The sequence below is a fragment of the Alosa alosa genome, chromosome 24 (assembly GCF_017589495.1).
Source record: "Alosa alosa isolate M-15738 ecotype Scorff River chromosome 24, AALO_Geno_1.1, whole genome shotgun sequence".
Lineage (NCBI taxonomy): Eukaryota > Metazoa > Chordata > Actinopteri > Clupeiformes > Clupeidae > Alosa > Alosa alosa.
In genome coordinates this window covers 2,128,641-2,151,070 of record NC_063212.1, presented here as the reverse complement: position 1 = coordinate 2,151,070, position 22,430 = coordinate 2,128,641, and the positions used below count along the sequence as shown (strand labels likewise).

At 44.5% G+C, this 22,430-nt stretch overlaps 1 protein-coding gene across 1 annotated transcript; it reads left to right on the top strand.

The window, feature by feature from the left end:
- The first annotated feature begins 14,866 nt into the window (after positions 1–14,866).
- On the top strand, positions 14,867–20,460 carry znf16l (zinc finger protein 16 like). The gene is given in 5 exon segments (XM_048236843.1): positions 14,867–15,385; positions 15,388–15,691; positions 16,027–16,206; positions 16,912–17,444; positions 18,768–20,460. Coding segments are annotated over 5 exon segments (1,809 nt in total). The 5' UTR covers positions 14,867–14,947; the 3' UTR covers positions 19,122–20,460.
- The last annotated feature ends 1,970 nt before the right edge of the window (positions 20,461–22,430 follow it).

Below are 22,430 nucleotides of genomic sequence, written 5' to 3'. Positions count from 1 at the left end.
GACTGCAGAAGGAAGCATGACTGAGCAAAATAAAAGAGGTGGAAGAGGCACGGAGCGAGAGAGAGAGAGAGAGAGAGAGAGAGAGAGAGAGAGAGAGAGCAGTGTGAGAATCAGAAAGGATGAGAAAGATAGATGATGAAAAAAGAGAGAAGGAGCAAAGACAGTGAAAGAGAGGGGAGGGGAGGAAGGAGAGCAGATCTTAAATCACACTGGTGCTCTACACCATTACAGTCCTGCAGCATAGGCGGAGCGGCTCATCCATTTCGGAGTCCAAACGTGGTCGCAACTCCTCTGGTCACTCTGACCCTGTTTACACACGTTCCCATGCGCCTGATAAGCAGCCCTCTGGTCAGTCTTGTGAGGCCACACTGACGCTGCAACCAACGCTATGAAGCGTGACGACGCTGCTACAGGCTGATGCTTCGGCCCTCATTGCTCAAATAACACTGCTGAGCCAATGAAGGGCTGTGATTTTTGATTTGAGATCTGAGATCACGTTGAATGAAAATGATTTCAGCATCAAAGCAGTTACAAGTCGTGTGCCATTTTGCTCAAAGGAGATGTGAGATTGTTGTCTTGTCAGGTTTGGACTGTTTGTCTCCCAAATGTTTGGGCTGTTTGGGGGAATGGTGCTGATAGTCGGCATAGTTTGCATTCCATACGCAGAAGCATGCGTTAGATGCCACATGCATTTCCACATGGCATGGTGAGTCACAGAGGCTGGTCTCTCACCACAATGCAGAGTTAGAGAGAGAGAAGGGGCTGGACTCTACCTCTCCAGTCTCTCTCTGACTCTCTAATCCTCCCTCTCTCTCTCTCCCTCTCATTCCCTTTCTCATTCTTTCATTCTCTCTCCTACTCCATCACTCACTGTGTTTTGTGTGTCTCCTGTCCCCGCCCCTACTCCTCCTGTGCATCACTCTCTACTCTCTCCTTCCTTGTTGTTTGCGCCTGTATCCATCACAGGAGACAGATACTTCTGCTCTATGTCATAGGGACAGATTATCATTTCTCTCTCTCTCTCTCTCTCTCTCTCTCTCTCTCTCTGTCTACCTACATATCTCATTCCCTTTATCATCTTCCATTACACCATAGGAAACATCACCTATCATTTCCAGAATAAGGCAATCTCCTCCTGTGGTTCTTGGTCTTCGACCCCCCATCTCCACACACACAGACACACACACACACACACACACACACCTCCCTCTCTTTCTCTCGCTGCTGGTGCCCATTTTGAGGGAGTCTGACCTTCTCCTGGCCGGAACAAGCAGCAGATGTCCTCTGCAGGGCCTGTGCTGGTGACAAACTGCCTGTTATCTTCTCTGTCCTCCCTCCACCCATCTGACTGCCTAGCCGTCATATCCACAGCCCTCTGCCCTGTTCTTACAGCACCCAGACTCAGCCGAATTACACTATGGCACACCCCCTTGATTGATCAATGACTAACACAGACCCATTTGGTTGATATGGACAGGAAAAAAGGTTACATTATTTTTTATTGAATATTTTTTTTCATTCAGTTCTATTCATAAAAGTCTATGTGATGCTATTATTGAGGGGTTAGGGAAACAAATGACCTCTCAGCTGAACAGGTGCTTGTGTTTGTGTTTATGTGTGTGTGTGTGTGTGTGTGTGTGTGTGTGTGTGTGTATGTGTTTGTGTGCTCGCAATTTGTTCCCAATTCCTTACAAATACACAGAGATATGGATAGAGTGACAGAGAGAGAGAGAGAGGGAGGATGGCAGTGTCATATTTCTGACAGACGGCTGAAGTGTGCCGTGCCAGTGAGGGGTGTGTTTCCGCTGAGCAGCCTCTGGTGGGACAGGCCTGCATGGGGACTGGGCAGCCGCCTGGGCTTGGGCCGCACCAAATGGTAACAGACCATATCACACAAGGACTTTCATTATGCTTGAATAGGCTACATTACCCCTAAACACAGCTATCAATCCACAGCTATCAATCCTTATGTCTGCATGTCCATTTCAATTAAAACCCCAAAGCAAACTACTAAGATAATGTACAATTAGACATGTTTTACAGTCAGGCTCTTACTGGTAATCTGTTCAACCGGGCAAATGCCGGTCCACATGTGGGCCGGTGACCTCCGGGATTTTTTTTTTAAAGTTATTTAGCCTATTTGCGGTCCGTCATTTAGGCCTAGGCCTAGACTATAAATGCAGTTGCATCCATTTGGCTTGGGCGGTGACAGGTCAATCATTTTGGCCTCTTCATGACAGGTTCAGTGTGTGTTACGATCGCGCCCCCCTGCCCCACCCCTCAAGTGGATTTGTCCAAGCAGCCGCTAGTTCGAGTGCATGGTAGCCTAGGCTGTATAAGTGCCCTCCGCTGGCTGGTGTTCACATTATTGCAGTTTAACCGTAAACAGCAATCAGAGGTCTAGTTTTATTCCATAAAAATATTGTTTTTATAGACGTTAGTTGCATGCACTACCAAGAGCTCATTTACTGCACCATGTAGGCTACTGTAGTGCGGTTCTGTCAACCTAAAAAAACGGGTAGACTACAATTTTCGCACAACTTGGTGGAAAAGTGTAGCACAGGTTAAAGAAAACACATTCATTTTTGGAGCTGATCCTACTCAAAAGGAACTTCAAAGTATTTCCCATATAGTAGGCCTATCCTTTTAGCTCACAACAACAGTGAAAGTGAAACTCCACCGAGTGTTAGGCTACATTAAATGCACAATCAATCGCGAGTCGATGCAGGTAAGTAGGCTATCAACTGGTAGGTTAGTAACGAAGGTATTGCAAAATGTGATGACGGCACACAAACTAGGGCAAAAACGTTTAGTATAGCCTACACTTGTGGTGATAGCCTACAGTTAATGTGAATCGCGGACTATAACCAAAGTAAAGGAGAATATTTGCACCAAATAAAGGCTGTTTGTGTTTCTACAACATGTTGGCACAAAACGTAATTTCTGACGATGTCCATGTTCAGTAGGCTAGCTAGTCTATATGTTTCATTCAGTCAAGCATTGACATGTGGTTTAATGCATGGGGTAACATGACGTGAGACAGACAGAAGATGAGCCTGTCTTTAGTAGCCTATCCCTGAATCCTGTCCCTCTCAATTTCAAATCACTTTAAAACGGTGTGATTAGCAACCAGCATTTTTTTTTTTAAATCCCGGAGAGACACCCCCGGAGCCCCGTGTTATTGTGATTAGGCTATAGGTCCAAATCTAAATGTTTGGGTTCAGTTTATGAAGTGTTGCTACAGCATAATACTGTGTGTTTGTTATTTATGGGGGGGGTCGTCGGTCCAGTGGTGGGCCGGTCCAGGAGAAAATTGCCAGGGCCGAATTCTATAGTATATTCTACATGCAAAATTAAATAATGTTAAATTATTGTGAATTTGTTGAACGCAAAACTGGTTTGAATTCAATACACAATGTCAGGTCAGTAAAGCATCATGCAAAACCACAACGCCCGACCAGCCTTTTTTTTTAAACAGAGGAGTCAAGATACAGTCTATACCATGGTCCAGGCGGGACGTCCAGTTGCGGTGCTACACGGTGCCATGAAGCAATTCCTGCAATCTATCCCAAAGCTCTTGGGTGGGCAGTGCGCCGTGTTATGAAAGAAGTAACACGATGCACACAAACACTCAACAAACTGACCACTTGATTCATAATCGTGGAAGTAAAAATGACGGATTTCGCGCACCCTCTTTTCCAGAGAATTGGGGCGGATTAGCCGTAAGCAAGCCTTGGCTTTATCTACAAAAACGCACATACTATCCGTTGCTGATGTCCATAGGGACGACAAGTCAGTGCAGATCTTTTGCGATGCTTGCTTGTCTCTCACTACGCGTCCCTGTGGAGACTTGCATTTTACCTGTGGGGCATTGGTGTGTCAGGACTAGTCCCAGACTACAGATAACAAAAAGGACTGTTAGAGGAAAACCTAAACTTTGCTTTTTGAAAACAACTGATGCTGCGAAATGCACCTTAACAAATTGGTAACCAGGGAGACGCATTCACCTCTTCCAGCACGTCCTCATAAGAGTAGAACGGTGCTCAATTGATGTCACCTTCGTATTTGGCACCTGGGCTAGTTTACATGGTACCCCAGTCCGTGTTGCTCAAGCATGGCACAGAATCGATTGGTTTATCTCACCTGTCGAGCTGGATCTTCGTTTGTAGTTGGAGAAGGGGTTCCTCCTTCGGACGATGGGTAGATGGGAGAAGCCATGTTCGTAAGTCAAGCAGTCCCGTAGCGGTTCACGCTTGTTTTGGTTTTGCTCAACATTCAGTCAGTTGTCAGCTGCAGTGACGGTGGCGAAAGTGCGACCTTGCCGGGCCAAACGCTTAATTCAGAGTGTTAAATAGCTCAGTCTTAGTATCCAAGTTCGAGAATCATCCGTCCTGTTCGTCGCTGCACCACTAGTGTCTCCCGGTTGTGAATGACTGACCTCCAAACCTATCCCGGCGTAGAAATAAGCGAATGAGTGTCTGTGGACGTCCGGCGCGCGTGAAATTGTCGCCGCTGCTGCCTGTCGCTCTTTAGTGGAAGATCGAAGGTGTCTGTGCCTGCAACTCCCCCTCACGCTGTACCTCTCTCTCTCTCCCTCTCTCCGCCCTCTCTCCTTTTTCGCTCCCTCACTCTCCCGCTCTCTGCAGTACTACTACGGTCGGTCACCAGGACGTGAGCATCAAGGAAGAGCTGTGCGCTCACACGGAGCTGTCACATGTGTGTGACTGAAACGCGAATGGCATTTGCGTGGGTAATGCGCCGACCGCCATTGCTTAACAAATTAATATAATATTCTACAGAATAGATGAATAATGCCCTTGCTGCACACAAGTCGAATTGAAAGAAAAAATGTATTTTGCTTTTGCTGTGAATGATGTGGCTGTAGGGTCAGCGTTCATATTTCAAGTGATGCCATGTCACTCCAGTTGTCAAATAAGCCTGCACCTATCGAAACCATATTCGGATTAGTTTCATGTCAACACTGACCCCTACAAATATCAGTAAAATACCTGGAGAGTGCAATGGTCACATGCGTAATTATTTTGAACTTGACCCATTTCAGTTCAGCCAAAAGGGTTGGATGCCTTTGAGATGTGTGGGTCACAGATCACAGGCTATCTGGTGGGGCGAGGAGGGCACGGACAAGGCAGCCGAGTCTGCACCGCTATCAGACGGAGAAAACAGCCGCGCCAGTGCTCCGACCAAGCGACTGTTCCAACTTCTGGAGGACATCCTATTCCTAGGCTGCGCTCCTGCTCCACTGACGTCACTGTGGAGAATTCCCAGAAGAGGGGGGCGTCTCCCTTTGCACACCCGTAGGTTATTTGCTATCGCGCAGTGTCCCCTTAGTTTGAGAAGCCCCAATTCAACAGTTTCACAATCAACCTAATGCATCAATCTGAATCAACACACCAGGCAATGTGAATAAAAAGTCATGACAAGGGGACAATATCTTACAAACATGAATCATTACTTTTTTACTATTAGAAAAGAAAAACTCATCCATTGTGGTGGGAAGACGAATTAAACACGCTGAGGAAGAGGAAAGGGGGAAGGGATGAAGAGGCCTCTCTCACCCATCCCTATTAAAGAGGGGTGCAGGACGGATGCAGCAGGGGGCAGGGTGGGTCAGTGCAAGTGATAAACGATTGGTCCAGGAGGTACCGGGATAGGTATACCGGGATCCAGACTGGGGGGTTGGGGCCCCATCACCATCTGAGACAGCCCAGCACACTCACCCAGACAAAGGGGAGGGGAGGGGGAAGTGACATCTCTCCTATTTATGGTAATTGAGATGGATGGAACTAGTCCCGCTGCACATAAAGAAAACACACTGACAAAACAATGTTTTAGTTTTTTCCCCGCATCACATAGATTGATGTAGTAGATTTGCATTCATGTACCACATATGTTTGGAGTAGGTTGTTCATTGCACTGCTGCTGTGAACATGACACTGAACATCACCGTGCCAATGCTATTCAGCCGTTAGGCTACTCTGTTCATATACAGAAGTGTTTCTCAGTCCATATGTGTTGAATGAGTGATGAAGTTAGTGCTTTGGGGAACGTCACCTCCCAGGAAAAATCACATTAGAATTAAATCACATCATCGCTGTAGCTATGGGAGCATCACCAAGGACCTGGCCCTCCCTAATGGGTGTCCCCATGGCAACCCAGGCTCAGCAAGCAAACTCTGTTTTCCTCCCAGTCATGCTCCTCCATAGGTAGTGCTTTAGGGACAGACTCCTCTATCCTCAAATCCCTACTTCTGTATTCTAAATGATACAGTGCATAGTTTTGCATTTTTATATATACAGAACCATGGACACTACATTTGCAAGTGTATTCTACTTTTTCTGTCTCTGAGATCAAAACTGACCAAAATTACTTCTTTGCTCGTCATTCCCAGACCAATTCCAGGGCAAAGTGTCTAACAGCAAAATGTGAGAACAGGGAAAGTGTTCCCAAAAGCAAACTCATGTAGCTGACAGCAAACTCATCACCCTTGTTGTTGTTTCTCTCATGTCAGGCTGCGTCTGCCTCATCCTGTTCCCTGAAGGGATGTTTGTGTTCCACTGGAACAATCCCACCCCTGTGTCGCCCTGTCCACACACTGTCCCATGTCTGGGGGGGGACATGATGCATTGCTTTATATAGAGGAACATAGTGGACGGTGCAATTGTATATTTGAGATTTGAGGCTCAGTTTCTGTCAATCCTCTAAACACGACGAATCATCATTCATAGATTCTTCATGATATTGGGTGTAGACAAAAATACGTTGATGCCTTTGTCACCATTTCATTAGAAGTGCAAAGTGTTGCTGACTAAACACAAACTTTTGGGGTCTACCAATTTCACAGAATTGGCTATTTTTTTTCAATTCATAAACCTGTGACAGTCCCTTTCTCAACATTATTTGCATGCACATATCAGACAAGAAAACAGAGAATCAAATAAGACCATGAGCATTATGAACAAATTGTTTACCCTCTGCAGCCATGGGTGTGGGCAGGGCTGATTTGACCAGCCAGGTGCCGTGGATGAGGGCAGTGCTGCTGTAATGACATCAATCTGGCAGGGAGAGGAGATGGACGAGCCCCTGGCCTCACTGTGGGCATAGGGTACAGTCAGCTGGACACACAGTGGCCCTCCCTGTTTGTCTTGTGCTGGGTCCGTTTGTCCTACGGTCTGCCTATTGGTGCCCTTCTCTCTCCACATCTCCACATGTTTGCCTTCCAGTGCCCAACAGCCTAATCGCTAACATTGCCACTAAAATACTATTCCAATCACTGCCATCTCTCACTGCATCAGACATCCACATCATGCATTGCACATTACAGAATGTTGTATGTGGATCCCTCTTTCTATACATGCATGCAGATGGGTCTATACTTGGGTATGCATCTTATGTAGTGGACATGGACATCATAACATGTCTATATGCCTGGGAACACAAGAATATGGATGCATATGTGATTTTTGTGTTTGCATGTGTGGAGCCAGGTGTATGAGCAATTGAGCATGCATCCATATACGTAAAAACACATGTGTGTGTGTGTGTGTGTGATGCAGGTTCCCAGGCTCAGAAGGCACAGTGGGCTATTTTTACTGTGCAGTGGAGTGACTCAGTTCACCTGTCACCGAGCATCACTCTGAGGATGCCTCAGTCCCTTCCACGCCAGTTCAGATACAGTGGGCCGGAGGGGTGTGTGTGTGTGAGGGAGAGAGTATTTTGCGCATGCGCATATGTGTGTGTGTGTATATGCCATGCATGCACTGACCCATTGTGCCTTTACTAGACGGATCCGGCAGATCATAGGTGACAGAAATGGGCCTGATTGTGAATGTGTGTGTGTGTGTGTGTGTGTCCAGGGAGGCATCAGTGGCAGCAGCCCACAGACACACACACACACACACACACATGCAAATGCACTTCTCACATTTCACATGGAGGCCTGGAGAAGAGACCCACCTGCCACCAAGACACCTCTGGATTACCTGTCTGAAACGTAGATACACAGCACTTCAGTTGCAACTTGATAGAAATGACAAATACTGTATGTATTACTTTATGTATGCATGCATATGCACGCATACACATACATTATACTGCATGCTGCTGAAGGAGGTGGTCAAATGAGAGAGATATATTCTTGTGACAGGCATTACACTATTAATTCCTTTCTTGGTCAAGCCGATGTGTAATTTAACCAAGACGGAATGTTCAGACTCAAAAACGCTTCCATATTTTTGCCACACCCACGCATAGAGCCAGTTGATTTTGCTGTCATATTCTCAGCATCCAAACCCCATTCTAGAAGTGACCTCAATGTTGTAATATGTGGACAAAGTATGTAGGACATCCACAAGCCTAAGATGGCGAAACAGTGGTAAGTTCAGGCATATTTAGGTTTAATACCTTCAATTAAAATGCCATGATCCAACCTTTGATGATACAGGGTCATACCCAAGAGGGGTGGAAATATATATATTTTCATTTTGGTGCGCTGGGCTATTTTTGGTTGCATGTAGTAAAATGTGGTTTTGGCTTCACTGTCACAGTAAGAGACTATTTGGTGTTCAAATTCCGACGCTTCTCACTTCCTGGACTCCGTCCCCACCACTGTTTGCAGTAATGCACCCCTCCACCCTGACGCCTGAGTAGGCAGAGTAACGCACGGTGCTGCCATGCAGAGAAACTGGGCTGAGTTGAGTGAATCAGGTCTTCATTCAGTGCTGGGCTATGGGGGGGGGCTGATTCATCCCAGAATGCCTTTCAGAGATGGAGCTGAGATAGTAGGACAGGGAGAGAGAGGAGGAAGGGAGAGAGAAAGTACCATGAGTCAAACACCAGCTAGATCCTAGTGCAGACATCAGTGAGCTCAATTCTTTCATATAATCACTAGTTCAATGCTTCAATGCACAGGACACTTTGCTCATTGCCTGACCAAAGTGACCATTGCCTGACCAAAGTGACCATTGCCTGTGCATTCAATTAGGGCCTTATGTCAGATAGAGGGAAGAACGAACATAGTGGCCGTGTTCCAGGAAAGCAAACAATGAACAAGAAAGACGGGCACTGTCCCCATACCTGAGGGAGCTGGACAGTAGGACACAGCGACATCAGGGAGTGGAAATAGTGAGTCTGCTCTGTGACGTCCACGGTGGAGCTTGTTTGAGAAGATTTTGTTCCCACAAATGGGTCTTCTTGTTCCGCAGAGGAGAAGGCATGTTGTGCTGGCAGCCCTGTCAAGTCTATGTGAGCCCGTGGCAACACTTCCCCTCTCAAGCTCCAAGATCTGAGTCATGCCAACACACAGGAACGTGCACAAAACACACACACACACACATATACAAAACACACACACACACACATATACAAAACACACACACACACACACACATTATTAGAATACAGCTCATAAACAAGCGCATACACAGCCACATTTTGTGTTGTTTACACCCCAACCCTATCACCCCCCCACACACACACACACACACACACACACATACAGAGCGGGAGAGAGAGAGGAAATAAAGCCGCTTTTTATCCAGAGGGAAGACATCATGCCATTCCTGAAGCTCTTAACTATTGACAGAAAGACATGTCTGAAAGAGAGCCTGCTCTATGGCTATTGAACCCATCACCAGGATGCATAATGTCTCATTTCAAATCTGAGAACATTCATCAACATCGCATGGCATGCATGCAGTGCCTCAGTCAAACCTTTGTATATTGATATTTGTAACAATATCAGTTTAAAGCTCTAGTCAAACACAACAACATTTCAGTATTGGATTGAATGAAATTGACTGAATTGCATGAACAGGCTGAATGTAATAGCTAATATATCATTGTGGATGGAGCTGGCAATTAACCAGCTTCCCTTTCTGCATCAGGTTACTGAACTACACACACACACACACACACACACACATACAATTAGAATACAGGTCGGGTCATAAACAGCATTACATGCAAGATGTTTTGTTTGGCTTACTACACAAGCATAAAAAACACACAATAAAAAATACAGACACATGCTTAAACAACTAAACACACACTAACTACAATACCCTACGCCACCCCACCCACCACACACAAACTTACACATAAAGAGGGGGCGAGAGAGAGTACTAGGAAATAAAGCAGCTTTGTATCCATTGGGAAGACATCATGTCATTCCTGAAGCTCATTCAAGAAGGTATTGATAGAAAGACATGTCACACACACACACACACACACACACACACACACACACACACACACACACACACACACACACACACACACACACACACACAAACACACACAAAATCATTAATACATTACTTGACACATTAGAAACTTCTGATAAACATTTAATACAAAGTTTGTAATCACTGTAAAGTAAGCTATACAGTACTTTATGGTATAGGGATAGTGTGTGCTATGCCAAAGGGAGCGATTATCTATGACTGCCTTTAATGGTATGGAATACACTGGAAAGGCAAGCAATGGCCTGTATGTTAGACACCATTAATACTAATCATCACCTGTTCTAAATCCAGAGATATCTGTCGGAGACTGAAATGCCCCCTGCAGGGCTATACAATGCCATGTATGTTTTATGGCTCCCATACATTGGCATCATAACAGGCAGTAAATTTAGCTTGAATTAGGGCAATGTACATTGTGTGTGGTCAAGATTGTGTCAGTGTCCTTAATAAAAGCCTTTTACATGATATAGTCAGCCAAGCTGAAGAGTGGACAGAATAGATTAAGCATTTATAAACACAATGGAACATATAGAAAACTGTCTTGTTTAATAATCATATCATTAGATAGATAGATAAGAAAGATAAGAAAACTAACAAAAATAAATACTAAATACACTGTATAAATTAAATTAATAAAGTCCGATGTGCTTGAGGGTGATCAAGCATAAGACGCTTGTAGTCACAGGGCCGGGACTGGTAAGGTGCTAAAGGGAGTGAGTGTCATGGTGAAGGTGCAAACAGTAGTCCAACCATAGTCCTTAGTTATGTGTGCATGGCAAGGTGCTCAAGAGAGTGAGTGTCATGGGGAAGGTGCAAAAAGTAGTCCAACATTAGTCCAACAGTGCAACAGTGCAAGAGTAAGGTCTAGAGACCAGCATAAATAATATGGACAAATAGGAGAGTAAATTAATTATTAGTGCTATCTTCTATGAAGCAGTAATACAGTTTGAAATCAGAGTGACGTCAATGTATAGATGGTATATTGGGTTATGGGTTATGCATAACATTGTTGAACTCTATGGAATGTAGAGTTTCCAGTTGGTACCAGAATAATGATTGGCACATTGGTAAGGACAGCAGTGGTCTGAGCGTGTGTCAGAGAGCACATACCCTGTGTGTGTGTGTGTGTGTTTGTCTGTCAGCCTGAGCAAGGAACACTGTAAGTCTGTTAGTGCTAGTAACTATGTGTGTGTGTGTGTGTGTGTGTGTGTGTGTGTGTGTGTGTGTGTGTGTGTGTGTGTGTCAGTGACATTATGGGTGTGGGTGTGGGTGGGTGTTTTTCTGTATTGTTCCACAGGCAGTGAGTGGAAGAATGCCCTTGTGTCTGTCACATGAGCAGGCTAGCCTGTCACTCTCACACAAGTCACCTTCACTCCTGAGTGCAGGAGCCAGAGACATTCACAACAGCTGCCTCCTCCTTCTCAATGAGTTTCCTTGATGGTTGGCCACTAGCTGTTCTTCTGAAGGTGAATAATGTTGAGATATTAGGTGACTTTGATGAGTCAAGTTAGTGTTTATTCAGAACAAAATACCTTGGGAATTCCCATTTCCATAAGCTATCTGCCTGTCTATCTGTCTCTTTTTGCAGGAGATGCATGTAGTTGTACATATATGTAATTGCTTAACTTACTAGTACTTGGGGGGTTGGAACCCAAACTAAATCTAGCCTATCCCTTCTTACATCATTTTTATGGATGTTGGCCTTTCATGGACACTGCCTCGCCCAATTTTAACAGAGAAAAAATACAGTGTCATATTAGGGTAGCCCACCCTTTACACAAACAGACACACACAGACACACACACACACACAAATGCGAAACTATCTTAAGGTCTTCTGAATTTGACTCTGTTGACGATCCAATTGACCAGACAACAAAAGGTTTATTATATGACTTTGTAGGAGTAGCAATAGGTTTTTGGTGTTTGCACGTAAGCCATGAACGTGTTTGTGAGTTCCAATCATGGGGGCCCATTGGCCCACAGCTTTATGAAATATTAAAGCGCTTCCTAGTTATCAGGCCGCACCGAATAGCTCCCGCTGAGCCTGAATTGGGTTACTGTGCTGAGCAGGGGGAAGATTTGTTTAGCGGAAGATTAGGAAGATGTGAAATTACCAGGAGGTCATGCGATGATTAAAAGAAACTCGGGTTCACTATGGGCATCACATCAGTGGTGCCTGGGGGATTGAGCATTCATGCGTGACATCCTTTTAGAGTTAAAAAACCTATTCCTGGTGAAGTGTTTCTGTTTCAATAAACTGTTGTTGCATAATCTTAATCTTAATTTGGTCGTTCATGCACCACGATTTGCAGGATCTTTTTCATGTCCTTCCTCACCACTTGATGAGATTCTCCATAAATGCAGTAAAACGGGAAAGTGCATAATGCTACATCTTCTTAAGGTGCAGTGCGTTGGACACAGCGCTGTAGTGGCATCTTTTGATGGTGTCGGAGCATGTTGAAAGCTGTGGCCCTGCATAATCACCATATGAGTCAGAAAGTCTCCACAGTGACTGCAGTCTCAGTCAACACGCACATCCCTCCCACAGCAGCCATGTCATTCTCTCTGTCATTCTCGCTCCATTGCATCAAGCTACCCACTGACTTCTGCCTGATATGCCAACTTTCAAATTCCCCCAAAGGAATGTTAACCAGTAAGACAGACTGTGAAGTGTGGAGTCTGTCAATACCAATAAAGGAGGAACACTGAGTACAATATGGAACCAAAGTAATGATATTGGCATACATTCAGAAGTGAATGAAAAAAGAATGAATAGAAAGATAATTAGTAAGGAAATGATTGTCTTCATTTGTGAAAACAATGAATTATTGGAGTTTGTGTTGTGTGGAGTGTGCATGGAGTGTGATGCTGGTGAATGTTTATACCACAAGACAGCACAGCATGGCCTCAGATTGGCAAAACAGACTCTAACAGTCAGTCCACTCTTGCTCATAAGCGTAACTCAGTCCTCTAACAAGATACTGAATTAACGAACTAGTCCCAAAATGAATATTCATGAATGTTTATTTAATGAATGCATGCTGATACATGCATCTGGGTCTTCATATAGTGCATATACAGGCAGGCTTCTATCCTGGGCACCGCTTGTTTTATGGACGAGGCCCAGACCTTACATCACCTCTGTGGCTATTTCAGAGTGGTATGGAAGGACAGATGGCAGTCTGTCCCGTGCCCTTCGATCACCTGACAGATTCAGTGACCTATACATGGCTCACATTTATGGAGAGACCCACAGCAGGCCTACAATGAATGGAAAGTCATTCATACTGTATGTTGATACAGGAGTAATACTATATATATAGGGTTAATTTCTTTATCCATCTTAGATTTCGAAAAAGACTGATTCCAGGAAGCATTTAACCACTTCAATAGCATAATTATGCTTTACTTCTAAATTCAGACATTAACTGTAACTAGGCTGCCTTAGACTGCATTGAGGGGTCAAATATAAAGAGTAGGCCTAGAAGATTCCCTTAAGCTGATGATACATGGGGCAACTTTTTGAGCAATGTTCCTCATTATTATGGTTCTGGCATTTTCTCATTGATATTGGGCAACAGTTTATTTTCTGGAGAACTTTAATCATCAGTAGGCAAGTTATCATGATTATCCAATCAGAATAAATGAAACTGGTTATGCGGTTGCCCAGCAACATTGCTCAAGAAGTTGCCCCATGTATCATCACCTTTATGATCAGATCCGTTTCCACAAAGCAGCTTAGTGCCTCTTGCACAAAGCAGCCTAGGGCCTCTGATGTTTAGCTACACAAAAGAACGCCCAATTGAGCATTCACTCATAGGAATAGAATAATACAGGCTTGTGGTCCTAATTTATTTCGCATGCACTGAGTAATATTAACTGCTTGAATGAATGGAACTGCACGAAACAGCTTTGCAGCATTCTTTAAATAATTAATACAAATATTGCCTAACTGTATCTCAGCCAGCACTTCCCCCCCCCATTTCGTTTTGTTTTGTTTTTGTTTACATTTTACATTATGCATTGCGGTTTGGTGTGTAATTTGTTTTGTTTTTTATGTGAAAGCAATAAAAATATATTAACAAAAAAAATATTGCCTAACTGCAGAGGTTGACCATAATAATAAAGTGTAGTCATAGCCTACTTTCTCGCGCCCGATAAATAAAACAAAAAATGAAAAGGCTAAGTGCCAAGGCCCACAATAAACTCTGGTCTGTAAACTGCAAAGGCAAGCCTGACATTTCAACGCAGTATCGTAAGATATTAGGCCCTATTTTAAATGAACAGCGTACCGCCACCTTGTGGACATAAATCGAAATCCTAACAAAGTCTACTACCAAAACATACTGTAATTGCATTGAATGTTTTTGCAGAATTAGCCAACCGCATATATTTTTTCCTCACATGATTTATAGGCTACTGTCGTGTAGGCCTAAAGCTTTTGTCTTTCATTATTTGTAAATCTGACCATGAAAAATCCATGAGGCGGACTAACCTAATCCTAAAGACACAAATCGCTTCTTGGATGTTATGACAGAGGGCGCTACAAATAAAATGACACAGTTATTTTGGGAGTCGTCTTACACACAAACTCTACGGTACCCGAGCAAGTCATTCGTCTGTCATCACAAGTATCCAAAACAGTAGCTAGCTTGCTAGCCCAAATCGTGTGCCCTTCGTGCAATGAGTCGCAAAAGGAGCCACGGATTCCCCGAATCAAGTCCTTCGTCGACTCTGCACAACACTTTCATGGATATGACAGGGTCTGCTCCTCGAGTCGAGGAGGATTTCTCCGAATATGAGGCCGACGAAGAGTTGCTTTGCTCGGTGAGCGAGATCACGGAGCATCTTGGTAGGAACATCACAGTTGTTCTTGAGACGGCATTGTCGGAAATCCGAAAAATGGTGAGTGTCAGGATCCGCGTTCTCAAAATGGAACTTCGAGAGAAAACAGACGAAATAGAGCTGTTGAAAGCTCGACTGGAGAGCGATGAGAGAGACGGGAGAGATGATTTCCCTGGTTCCACAGAGTGCGGTGCGACTACAAGGAAACCAGACTGCAATTCGGGCTATAAATGTGTCAACGACCCAAAGAAAGCTAAGCCGGGCGTCACGGGAGTCAAAAAAAAGAGAATATCAATGCGATTTGTGACTACCTAATGAAAGATAAAAATTCAAGGAATGGTGCTGAACCTGACATCGATCAGAACAATGCGCCCACGTCCGGCTGCGATAGGGAGGTTCGTCACGATTCTCAGCAGGTCTCCCTTCATCCATGGACGGACAGCGGCACTAGTAGCGGAGGCCCTGGAGATGGGGAGACCGATTCGGCATCGGAGGACATCTTTAACATGTTGCCGTCGGGCAGTAAACGGATATACGAATACGAATGGATGACAGGGGAGGACTACCCGGCCGATATCAAAAGTAATGTTTTGTTTTGTTTTCATTTCTGTTTAAATCAAGCTTTCTGACATAGAATACTTTCTGTAATAATGATGGCAAGTTACCTCACATAGTTGAGAAATACACGACGCATCCCTCCCATCAGTGAGTTCAACTTAGGAGTCATTTTGATTCACAGTGATTGTATGCATGTATGTCTAATAGCCTTTGTGAAGTGATGACAGGATGTCTCACATGAAGAGGCATCTAGTCTCTTGAGTCACGTTGTGCTAACAGAATGTGTCAAGGACATGAGTCAGACAGAAGTTGGAATTCTCCAATTGAGTTTCTTACCCAAGTACTGTTATTTTCTGCAGGTTTTAGTGATGCCAAGTATGATGGTGACCCCACATCAGAGGAGTTGAAGGAAGAGCAGGATGATGCGGCCAAGGACGCCTCCCACGCCCACACACCTGAGTTCGCGCTTGACCCGAAAGGTTCACCGACAGAGGAGGGAGAAAGTCCACTGGCTGACCACGGCGACCCCATGGACCCTAGTGAGTTGGTGCAGAATTAATACTCGTCCTAAATCCAAAGTTGAAATTATGATGCACTCTGTAATATTACAACTGTAAAGCAGGGGGTAAGTGGCTGGGGATGTACAGTAAACTGTTACAAATTCACCAGTCACCATCTTTGGTAAGACACTGTGTGCTCATTAGAGCTGTCCCTTCTTGGCTCTTAGGAAACAAATCAAGAAACATACCATACCATACATAACACCTGATTGTGTTATCATCTGATGACATGATGGGACTCCTGAAAAGAGGAAATTTGTGAGCCATCTCTGGAAATAATTTCAGGAAAAAGTCAATCAGTCACTTTTCCAGTGTATATTGATGAGCCATTTGTACTCAAGTTGATAATTACCCAGCAGCTTCTAACATCTTACATCTGCACATAGCCCTAGTTAACCAGTGTTGGCATGCCATTGGCATAGGTTAGCTGGCTGATTTTATATGGTCAAGTTTTACATGGTGTAGTGTCTGTCAGATCTTAAGAGTTTGTCTGTTATGGTACAGAGCAGCATGATTGATTTGTTAAAGTCTAAAGCAGCAGGACAGTGACTGTATCTTGAGTCCTTGTTGTTGTCCAATTGTGTTCTGCACCCACTGGGAACATGTGGCCCACACACTTTACAGCCGAGTTGACTAGTCCACTGCGTTTCTGCCCTGTCCTCCTCTAACTCTCCCCACACTCAGGCCAGCAGTTCACATCGGAGTCCTACATATGTTCTTTCTGCGGAACCCTCTGCCCCGACGCATTGTTCCTGGAGGAGCACTTGAAAGTGATGCACCACAATGAAACGTCCGAGTCACTACACCTCAACCCCGGCGGCAGCTCGTCCCGGGCCGATGGCGGCAGCAGCAACAGCAGTGGCGGCAGCAGCGGCGGTGACGCGGTACGGCAGGGACTCTCCGGTCACTCCGGCGGGGTCGCTGGGGTCGGGGTCGCAGGGCTGCGCCAGGGGGGCCCTCGAGAGCGGAAGGTGGAGGGCGGCTTCGAGTGCGGCGACTGTGGCCGCCACTTCAACTACCTGGGCAACCTGCGTCAGCACCTGCGCATCCACACGGGCGAAAAGCCCTTTGTCTGCCCCGAGTGCGGGGAGCGCTTCCGGCACGCTGCCCGGCTCAAGAGCCACCGTTTGGGGCACAGCGGAGCCCAGAGCCCCTTCCCCTGCCCCCAGTGTGGAAAAGGCTTCCCAGTGCTATCCGGCCTTAAACGACACCTACGGGTAGGTTATCCCGCTTGGCTATTACAGTACTCATTCCACATAGCATAAGCATAAAAAAGCAGTGGAAAGTGTGCTGGAATGATGCCATGAAGAGAATGCTGTTTAAGGATCAAGTGTCTATGACTGTGTCCGAAACAGGGAAAACGCTGCCTTCTAAAATAGCATTTGATGGCAGCGAGGCATCAGGACCTGTCCGAATGAAATATTTCTATAAAATGCTGCCTTCTAAGACACCTTCGTAAGACACAGCGTACATGTATCCTTCATACTGCCTTCAATGTCCAAAATTCTATTTAATTGTGAGCAGCTGTTGATGCAGTCGACTGTTGCATTATTCTGCTTTCTGGTATCCTGGCAATGGCGTTCTGTGTTGCTATCTTGCAAGGCCGTCCAAAACAAAGTTTGCATCTGCCCTCCGTTTTGGACAGGCCCTATAAGTTGACTGAGCTGTAAACTCAGCAAAGGCTGTCAAAGAGTTTTAATTACCAAAACTCATGGGCTCTCCACTCTTACTGCTCTGTCACATTGTTCATTACTATTCTACACCTGTGCTTGTATTAAGGCATTGGAGCATGTGGAATGAATATGAATTTGAAACATCCAGTTGCACAGGCTCTCCACTGAGTGGTTAAGGTCGCCTAGGCCTGCAGCATTGTTCAGTGGCAGCAGTTAACCACAGGTGTCTTGTTTTGGGGATATTCTAGAGGGCGTTACTGGGCAAATTTCAGGATGTCAGGAGGGAAAATAAAAGATAAAATATTAGGATGTTTTGTAAACGTTTTAAAGACATAATTGCTTGGAATGTCCAAACGTCAATGGTGAGATGTAAGTGATGGGAAGACAGCATTTGCATAATGCCACATTACCATAGTATCAGTTGATATTTGCTTAAACCCACTCAAAATATCTCCCTCACACCATAGCTGATAATAATGAATGTCACTTTAGGATCACATGGCTCTATGGTGGCTGAGCCATACACCTGAGGCGTTCAAATTCGTAAACATACTGTATGCGAATATTTGCAGCAAACAGTTTTCTGTTTGCCTTGAATTTTCGGTGAACATTTGCGAACACCCCCAAACAAATTCAGGAGGTTGTTCTTGGCGAACATCCGGTGGAGCTGGACGTGAGCTGGACAGGTGTTACCGTTACAATGCAATGTTTACACCAAATTTAACGGTTCAGAGAAAAACGTATTCGCCACTGTTTGCTGAACTTGAACGCCCCTTTGATGATGGCCTTCAAATGCTTTTTAGGTTGGTCACTTTTGTTGGCATTGAGGACAGCAATGGTCAAACAAATGTCCCTCTTTCTCCGCAGGTACACACAGGTGAGAGCCCCTATGCCTGCCCACAGTGTGGCCGCCGCTTTAAGGAGCTGGGCAACCTCTACACGCACCAGCGAATCCACAGCGGCGCCACCCCCTACTGCTGCCAGCAGTGCGGGCGCAGCTTCCGCCACCTGGGCACCTACAAGAGCCACCGCTGCATGCCCGCGCACCTCGGGGGGGGTGGTGGCGGCGGGCCCCTGCCCGCGGGTCACGACGTGCCGCCTGGCGTGGACATGCTGTGGCCGAGCGGACCTCATGGCCTCAGGGAGGGCAGCAGCAGTCCCCCGGCCCTGGGCCAGGACGACAAGGCGGGCAAGGCTGAGCAGACCGCCGGAGAGTTCTGAGGGGCAGTTCGATGCCCAGGGTGGGTCAGATGTTTGTACTGACCTGAAGGACAGTTCATTTGGATCGGGTTAGAGACTACTGTGCCCTCGAAATCCTGGGCTGATCTGAGGTTGTGTATTTTTGAGTGAGACACCAGTGCGCTTTCTCTGAGCATGCCTTTTTTTTTTTACGTGGCTAACCATTTTGTTTTATTATTCTTTTTTTTATATCTGTTGGTCAGCTTTAAGGAGCTCTAATTCTGATCTGATTGTTTTGTTTTCAGCTGGCGCTGTGACATCGAGAACACTTCATTTGTTCTAAGCGTCAGGGCCCAAGGTGTTGTGACAGGTGTAATGATGGAAACGTTTTCTAGTCACGGATGAATGTGAGTGTTGTTATGTGTGAGACATTGGGTCGATATCCCCCCTCAAGCTTTAAAATGCTGCTATCTTTGCGTTGTGGATCGTGCTTTGTGGAGAAGCCCCCCCAACTGTGTGATCATTTGTTTTCACAGGAAATGGTCAACGTACAACCACAAACATTTTCTTGTTCTTATTCTATGCACGTATGTTTTCTGTTTGACTTACAACTTGTTACGCCCAAAATGGCCGCTCGGACAGGTCCTCTACATTTTCACACTAGATTCAGGTCTCCTGGCTCCATCACTAACGCAAGTGGCCTTGTTAGGAGAAAGAGATTGAAACAGACACTGCTGCCACCTTGTGACCACAAGTTGGTACTGCATCATTTTGAGCTCTTGGTGGCTCAGTGAAGTTGGTCTATACTAATGTTGGACTCAGTTAACCCATTTGTTGTGTTTCTATGCTTCCTGGTAAGCGGTTATATGTTGATATTATTATATTCAATTTTTTAGTGTTTTTAATAAGTCATTACTGTCTTACAGTGACGTGTTTTTACTGAAAATGTAGAATTATGAATATAATCTGAGACATTTTCTCTAGAAGTATATGAGTGAATGGACTCCTTCCAGATACAAAAAAATCTTCAAATGTCGACTTGGACTTCACCATACTAACAAAGTACAAATAAACACAAACCTCCCGTTTTATCTTTCTTCAAGGACAGTTTTGCTGAGATCACGTTGTCCAAGGCGAAAACCCCAACAGAATAGTCCAGAATATTGTGTGTGTATAACTGAATATCTGCAGCACAGCAGTTGTTTGGTGTCACAGTTGTAAGATTCAATGCAATTCTGTTATATTTATTGATATAATGTACTATGTACCACAATGTACTATGTACTATGATGTATTTCATTGGTTGATGTGGATCTGATAATTATTGCCAAAATAACCAACACCCTAATAAATCTTCATATGTAGTACTGAATTATATAAATCTGTATCCTGAAACAATTCTGTTATCCACTTTCACGTACAGAAACTCACTCAAAATCCTTGTTATTTTCAGGACATACGTTTTGCCAAAGACTCTTTTAGCATGTTCTGAGTTGTATAATGGATGGATTGGTGTTTGGATAGCTTCTGTCACATGGCTAGCACTGGCTGGCGGGGCTTCAGTGATGTCACTACCTGTGGTCTAATTAGGTAAAAAGCACACCTGTCCTGCAATCAAGGCACTTTTAGTTGAGGCCTGATGTGGCAGCCTGTTCCAGTGTCCCATTGCCTCTTCTCTAAATGGTTACCTGTTCAGGCTTAGAAAAACAGAATTACATATCATTGTCTCTTCTCTAAATGGTTACCTGTTCAGGCTTTTTAGAAGAACATAATGAAATTGCCTTTACAAAGTGATTTATGGCAGGTGGCTTAATAGTCTAAGCCAGTGGTTCTCAACCTTTTTTCAGTGATGTACCCCCTGTGAAATATTTTTTCAGCCAAGTACCCCCTAACCAGCACAAAGCATTTTTAGTTGAGAAAAAAAAGACTTAAAACAGAGCACTGTGCCATCACAAGTTTTCACAAGAATTACCACTACGCTTCAACCACGACTCCATCATTTGAGTTTTGACAGTGATTGACAGGTGATGGCGGGTGGCATGTAACAGGTTGGGTCGAACCATCCTGGTATGGGGGGGACTCTGGGTTTTTAGGATAATTAAATTGAATAGCCTACTGAAATATTCAATTCCTTTTATGAACTTTAAAGTATTTTTGCATGGATTCTACTTTTTAAATATATGTATATTTTTAAATCTCACGTACCCCCTGGAGTGCCTTCACGTACCCCCATTTGAGAACCACTGGTCTAAGCTTTTTCTTCACAACAGCCATAAAAAGCTTAAATCAAAGGGCATTAGATATCAAAGCTGCCTGATTTCAGGCATGGGCAAAGATTTGAAAGTAGGCTATGGGCTTCAAGCTTACTTGAAGTCGGCAAACCAGTTTCCTGTTCGTTGACATGGTTGTCAACAAGCACCTGAAGATGAGAGCTTTAGTTGTACCAAAACATAAGAAATCCAATGTACGTGAGTTTTAACCCTTAAAGGAGTACCGTCACACCGGTGTGACGGGAATGTTGAGAAATGAACATTCTAAAGAATATCTGGGTTCATTGAATTCAACATAGAATTTTAGAACCTTCAATTGTTGCGGAACTTAGAATGTTCAAAAACCTACACCTTTAAGGGTTAATGTCTTTGGGCGGAGTACTGCTGTGTCCCACTCTGCTCAGCTTCAAGTTGTTATAAAAGTGATTTCAGCTTTCACCTTTTTCCTAAAAACGCCAGCCTACCTGCAGCGGCTGCACAAAAAAGGAGGGAACGATTGGTACAACTGAAGCACTCCTGTTCAGGTGCTTGTTGACAGCAATGCCAACAAACAGGAAACTGGTTTGCCGACTTCAAGTAAGCTAGTGCAGTGTTTCTCAAAGTGTGGTCCGCAAGCTATCCCAAGTGGTCCGCAAGTAGATGTGGTAAAATATAATAGATGAGTTGTTTGCAATATTGAACAAACTTGTATGTAAATCCAAACAGTTCTACAACACTGCCTAATGTACGCTGTGCCAGTTTAAATCATATGAATCATCTGACACATTAGATGCAAGATGCAGTGACAATAAGCAAGGTGGTTCATTGAATAGGCCTATTGTGGGTTATGAGTTTTTTTTTTATTATTGGTTAAGTGGTCCTTGGTCTGAAAAAGTTTGAGAAACATTGAGATATTGCACATAGCCCATACTATGAGATCTCTAAAAATGTCTAACCTAACTAATCTAATCCTAACTTCAGACACAAAAATTTAACTTGCTTTAAGCCCTGTAAAAGCCTAACCTATGCATGTTGCTACCAACTGCATGACACTAGGCCTAGATATTTAGTTAGTGTCTCTGGTATGTTATTTCATGCAATG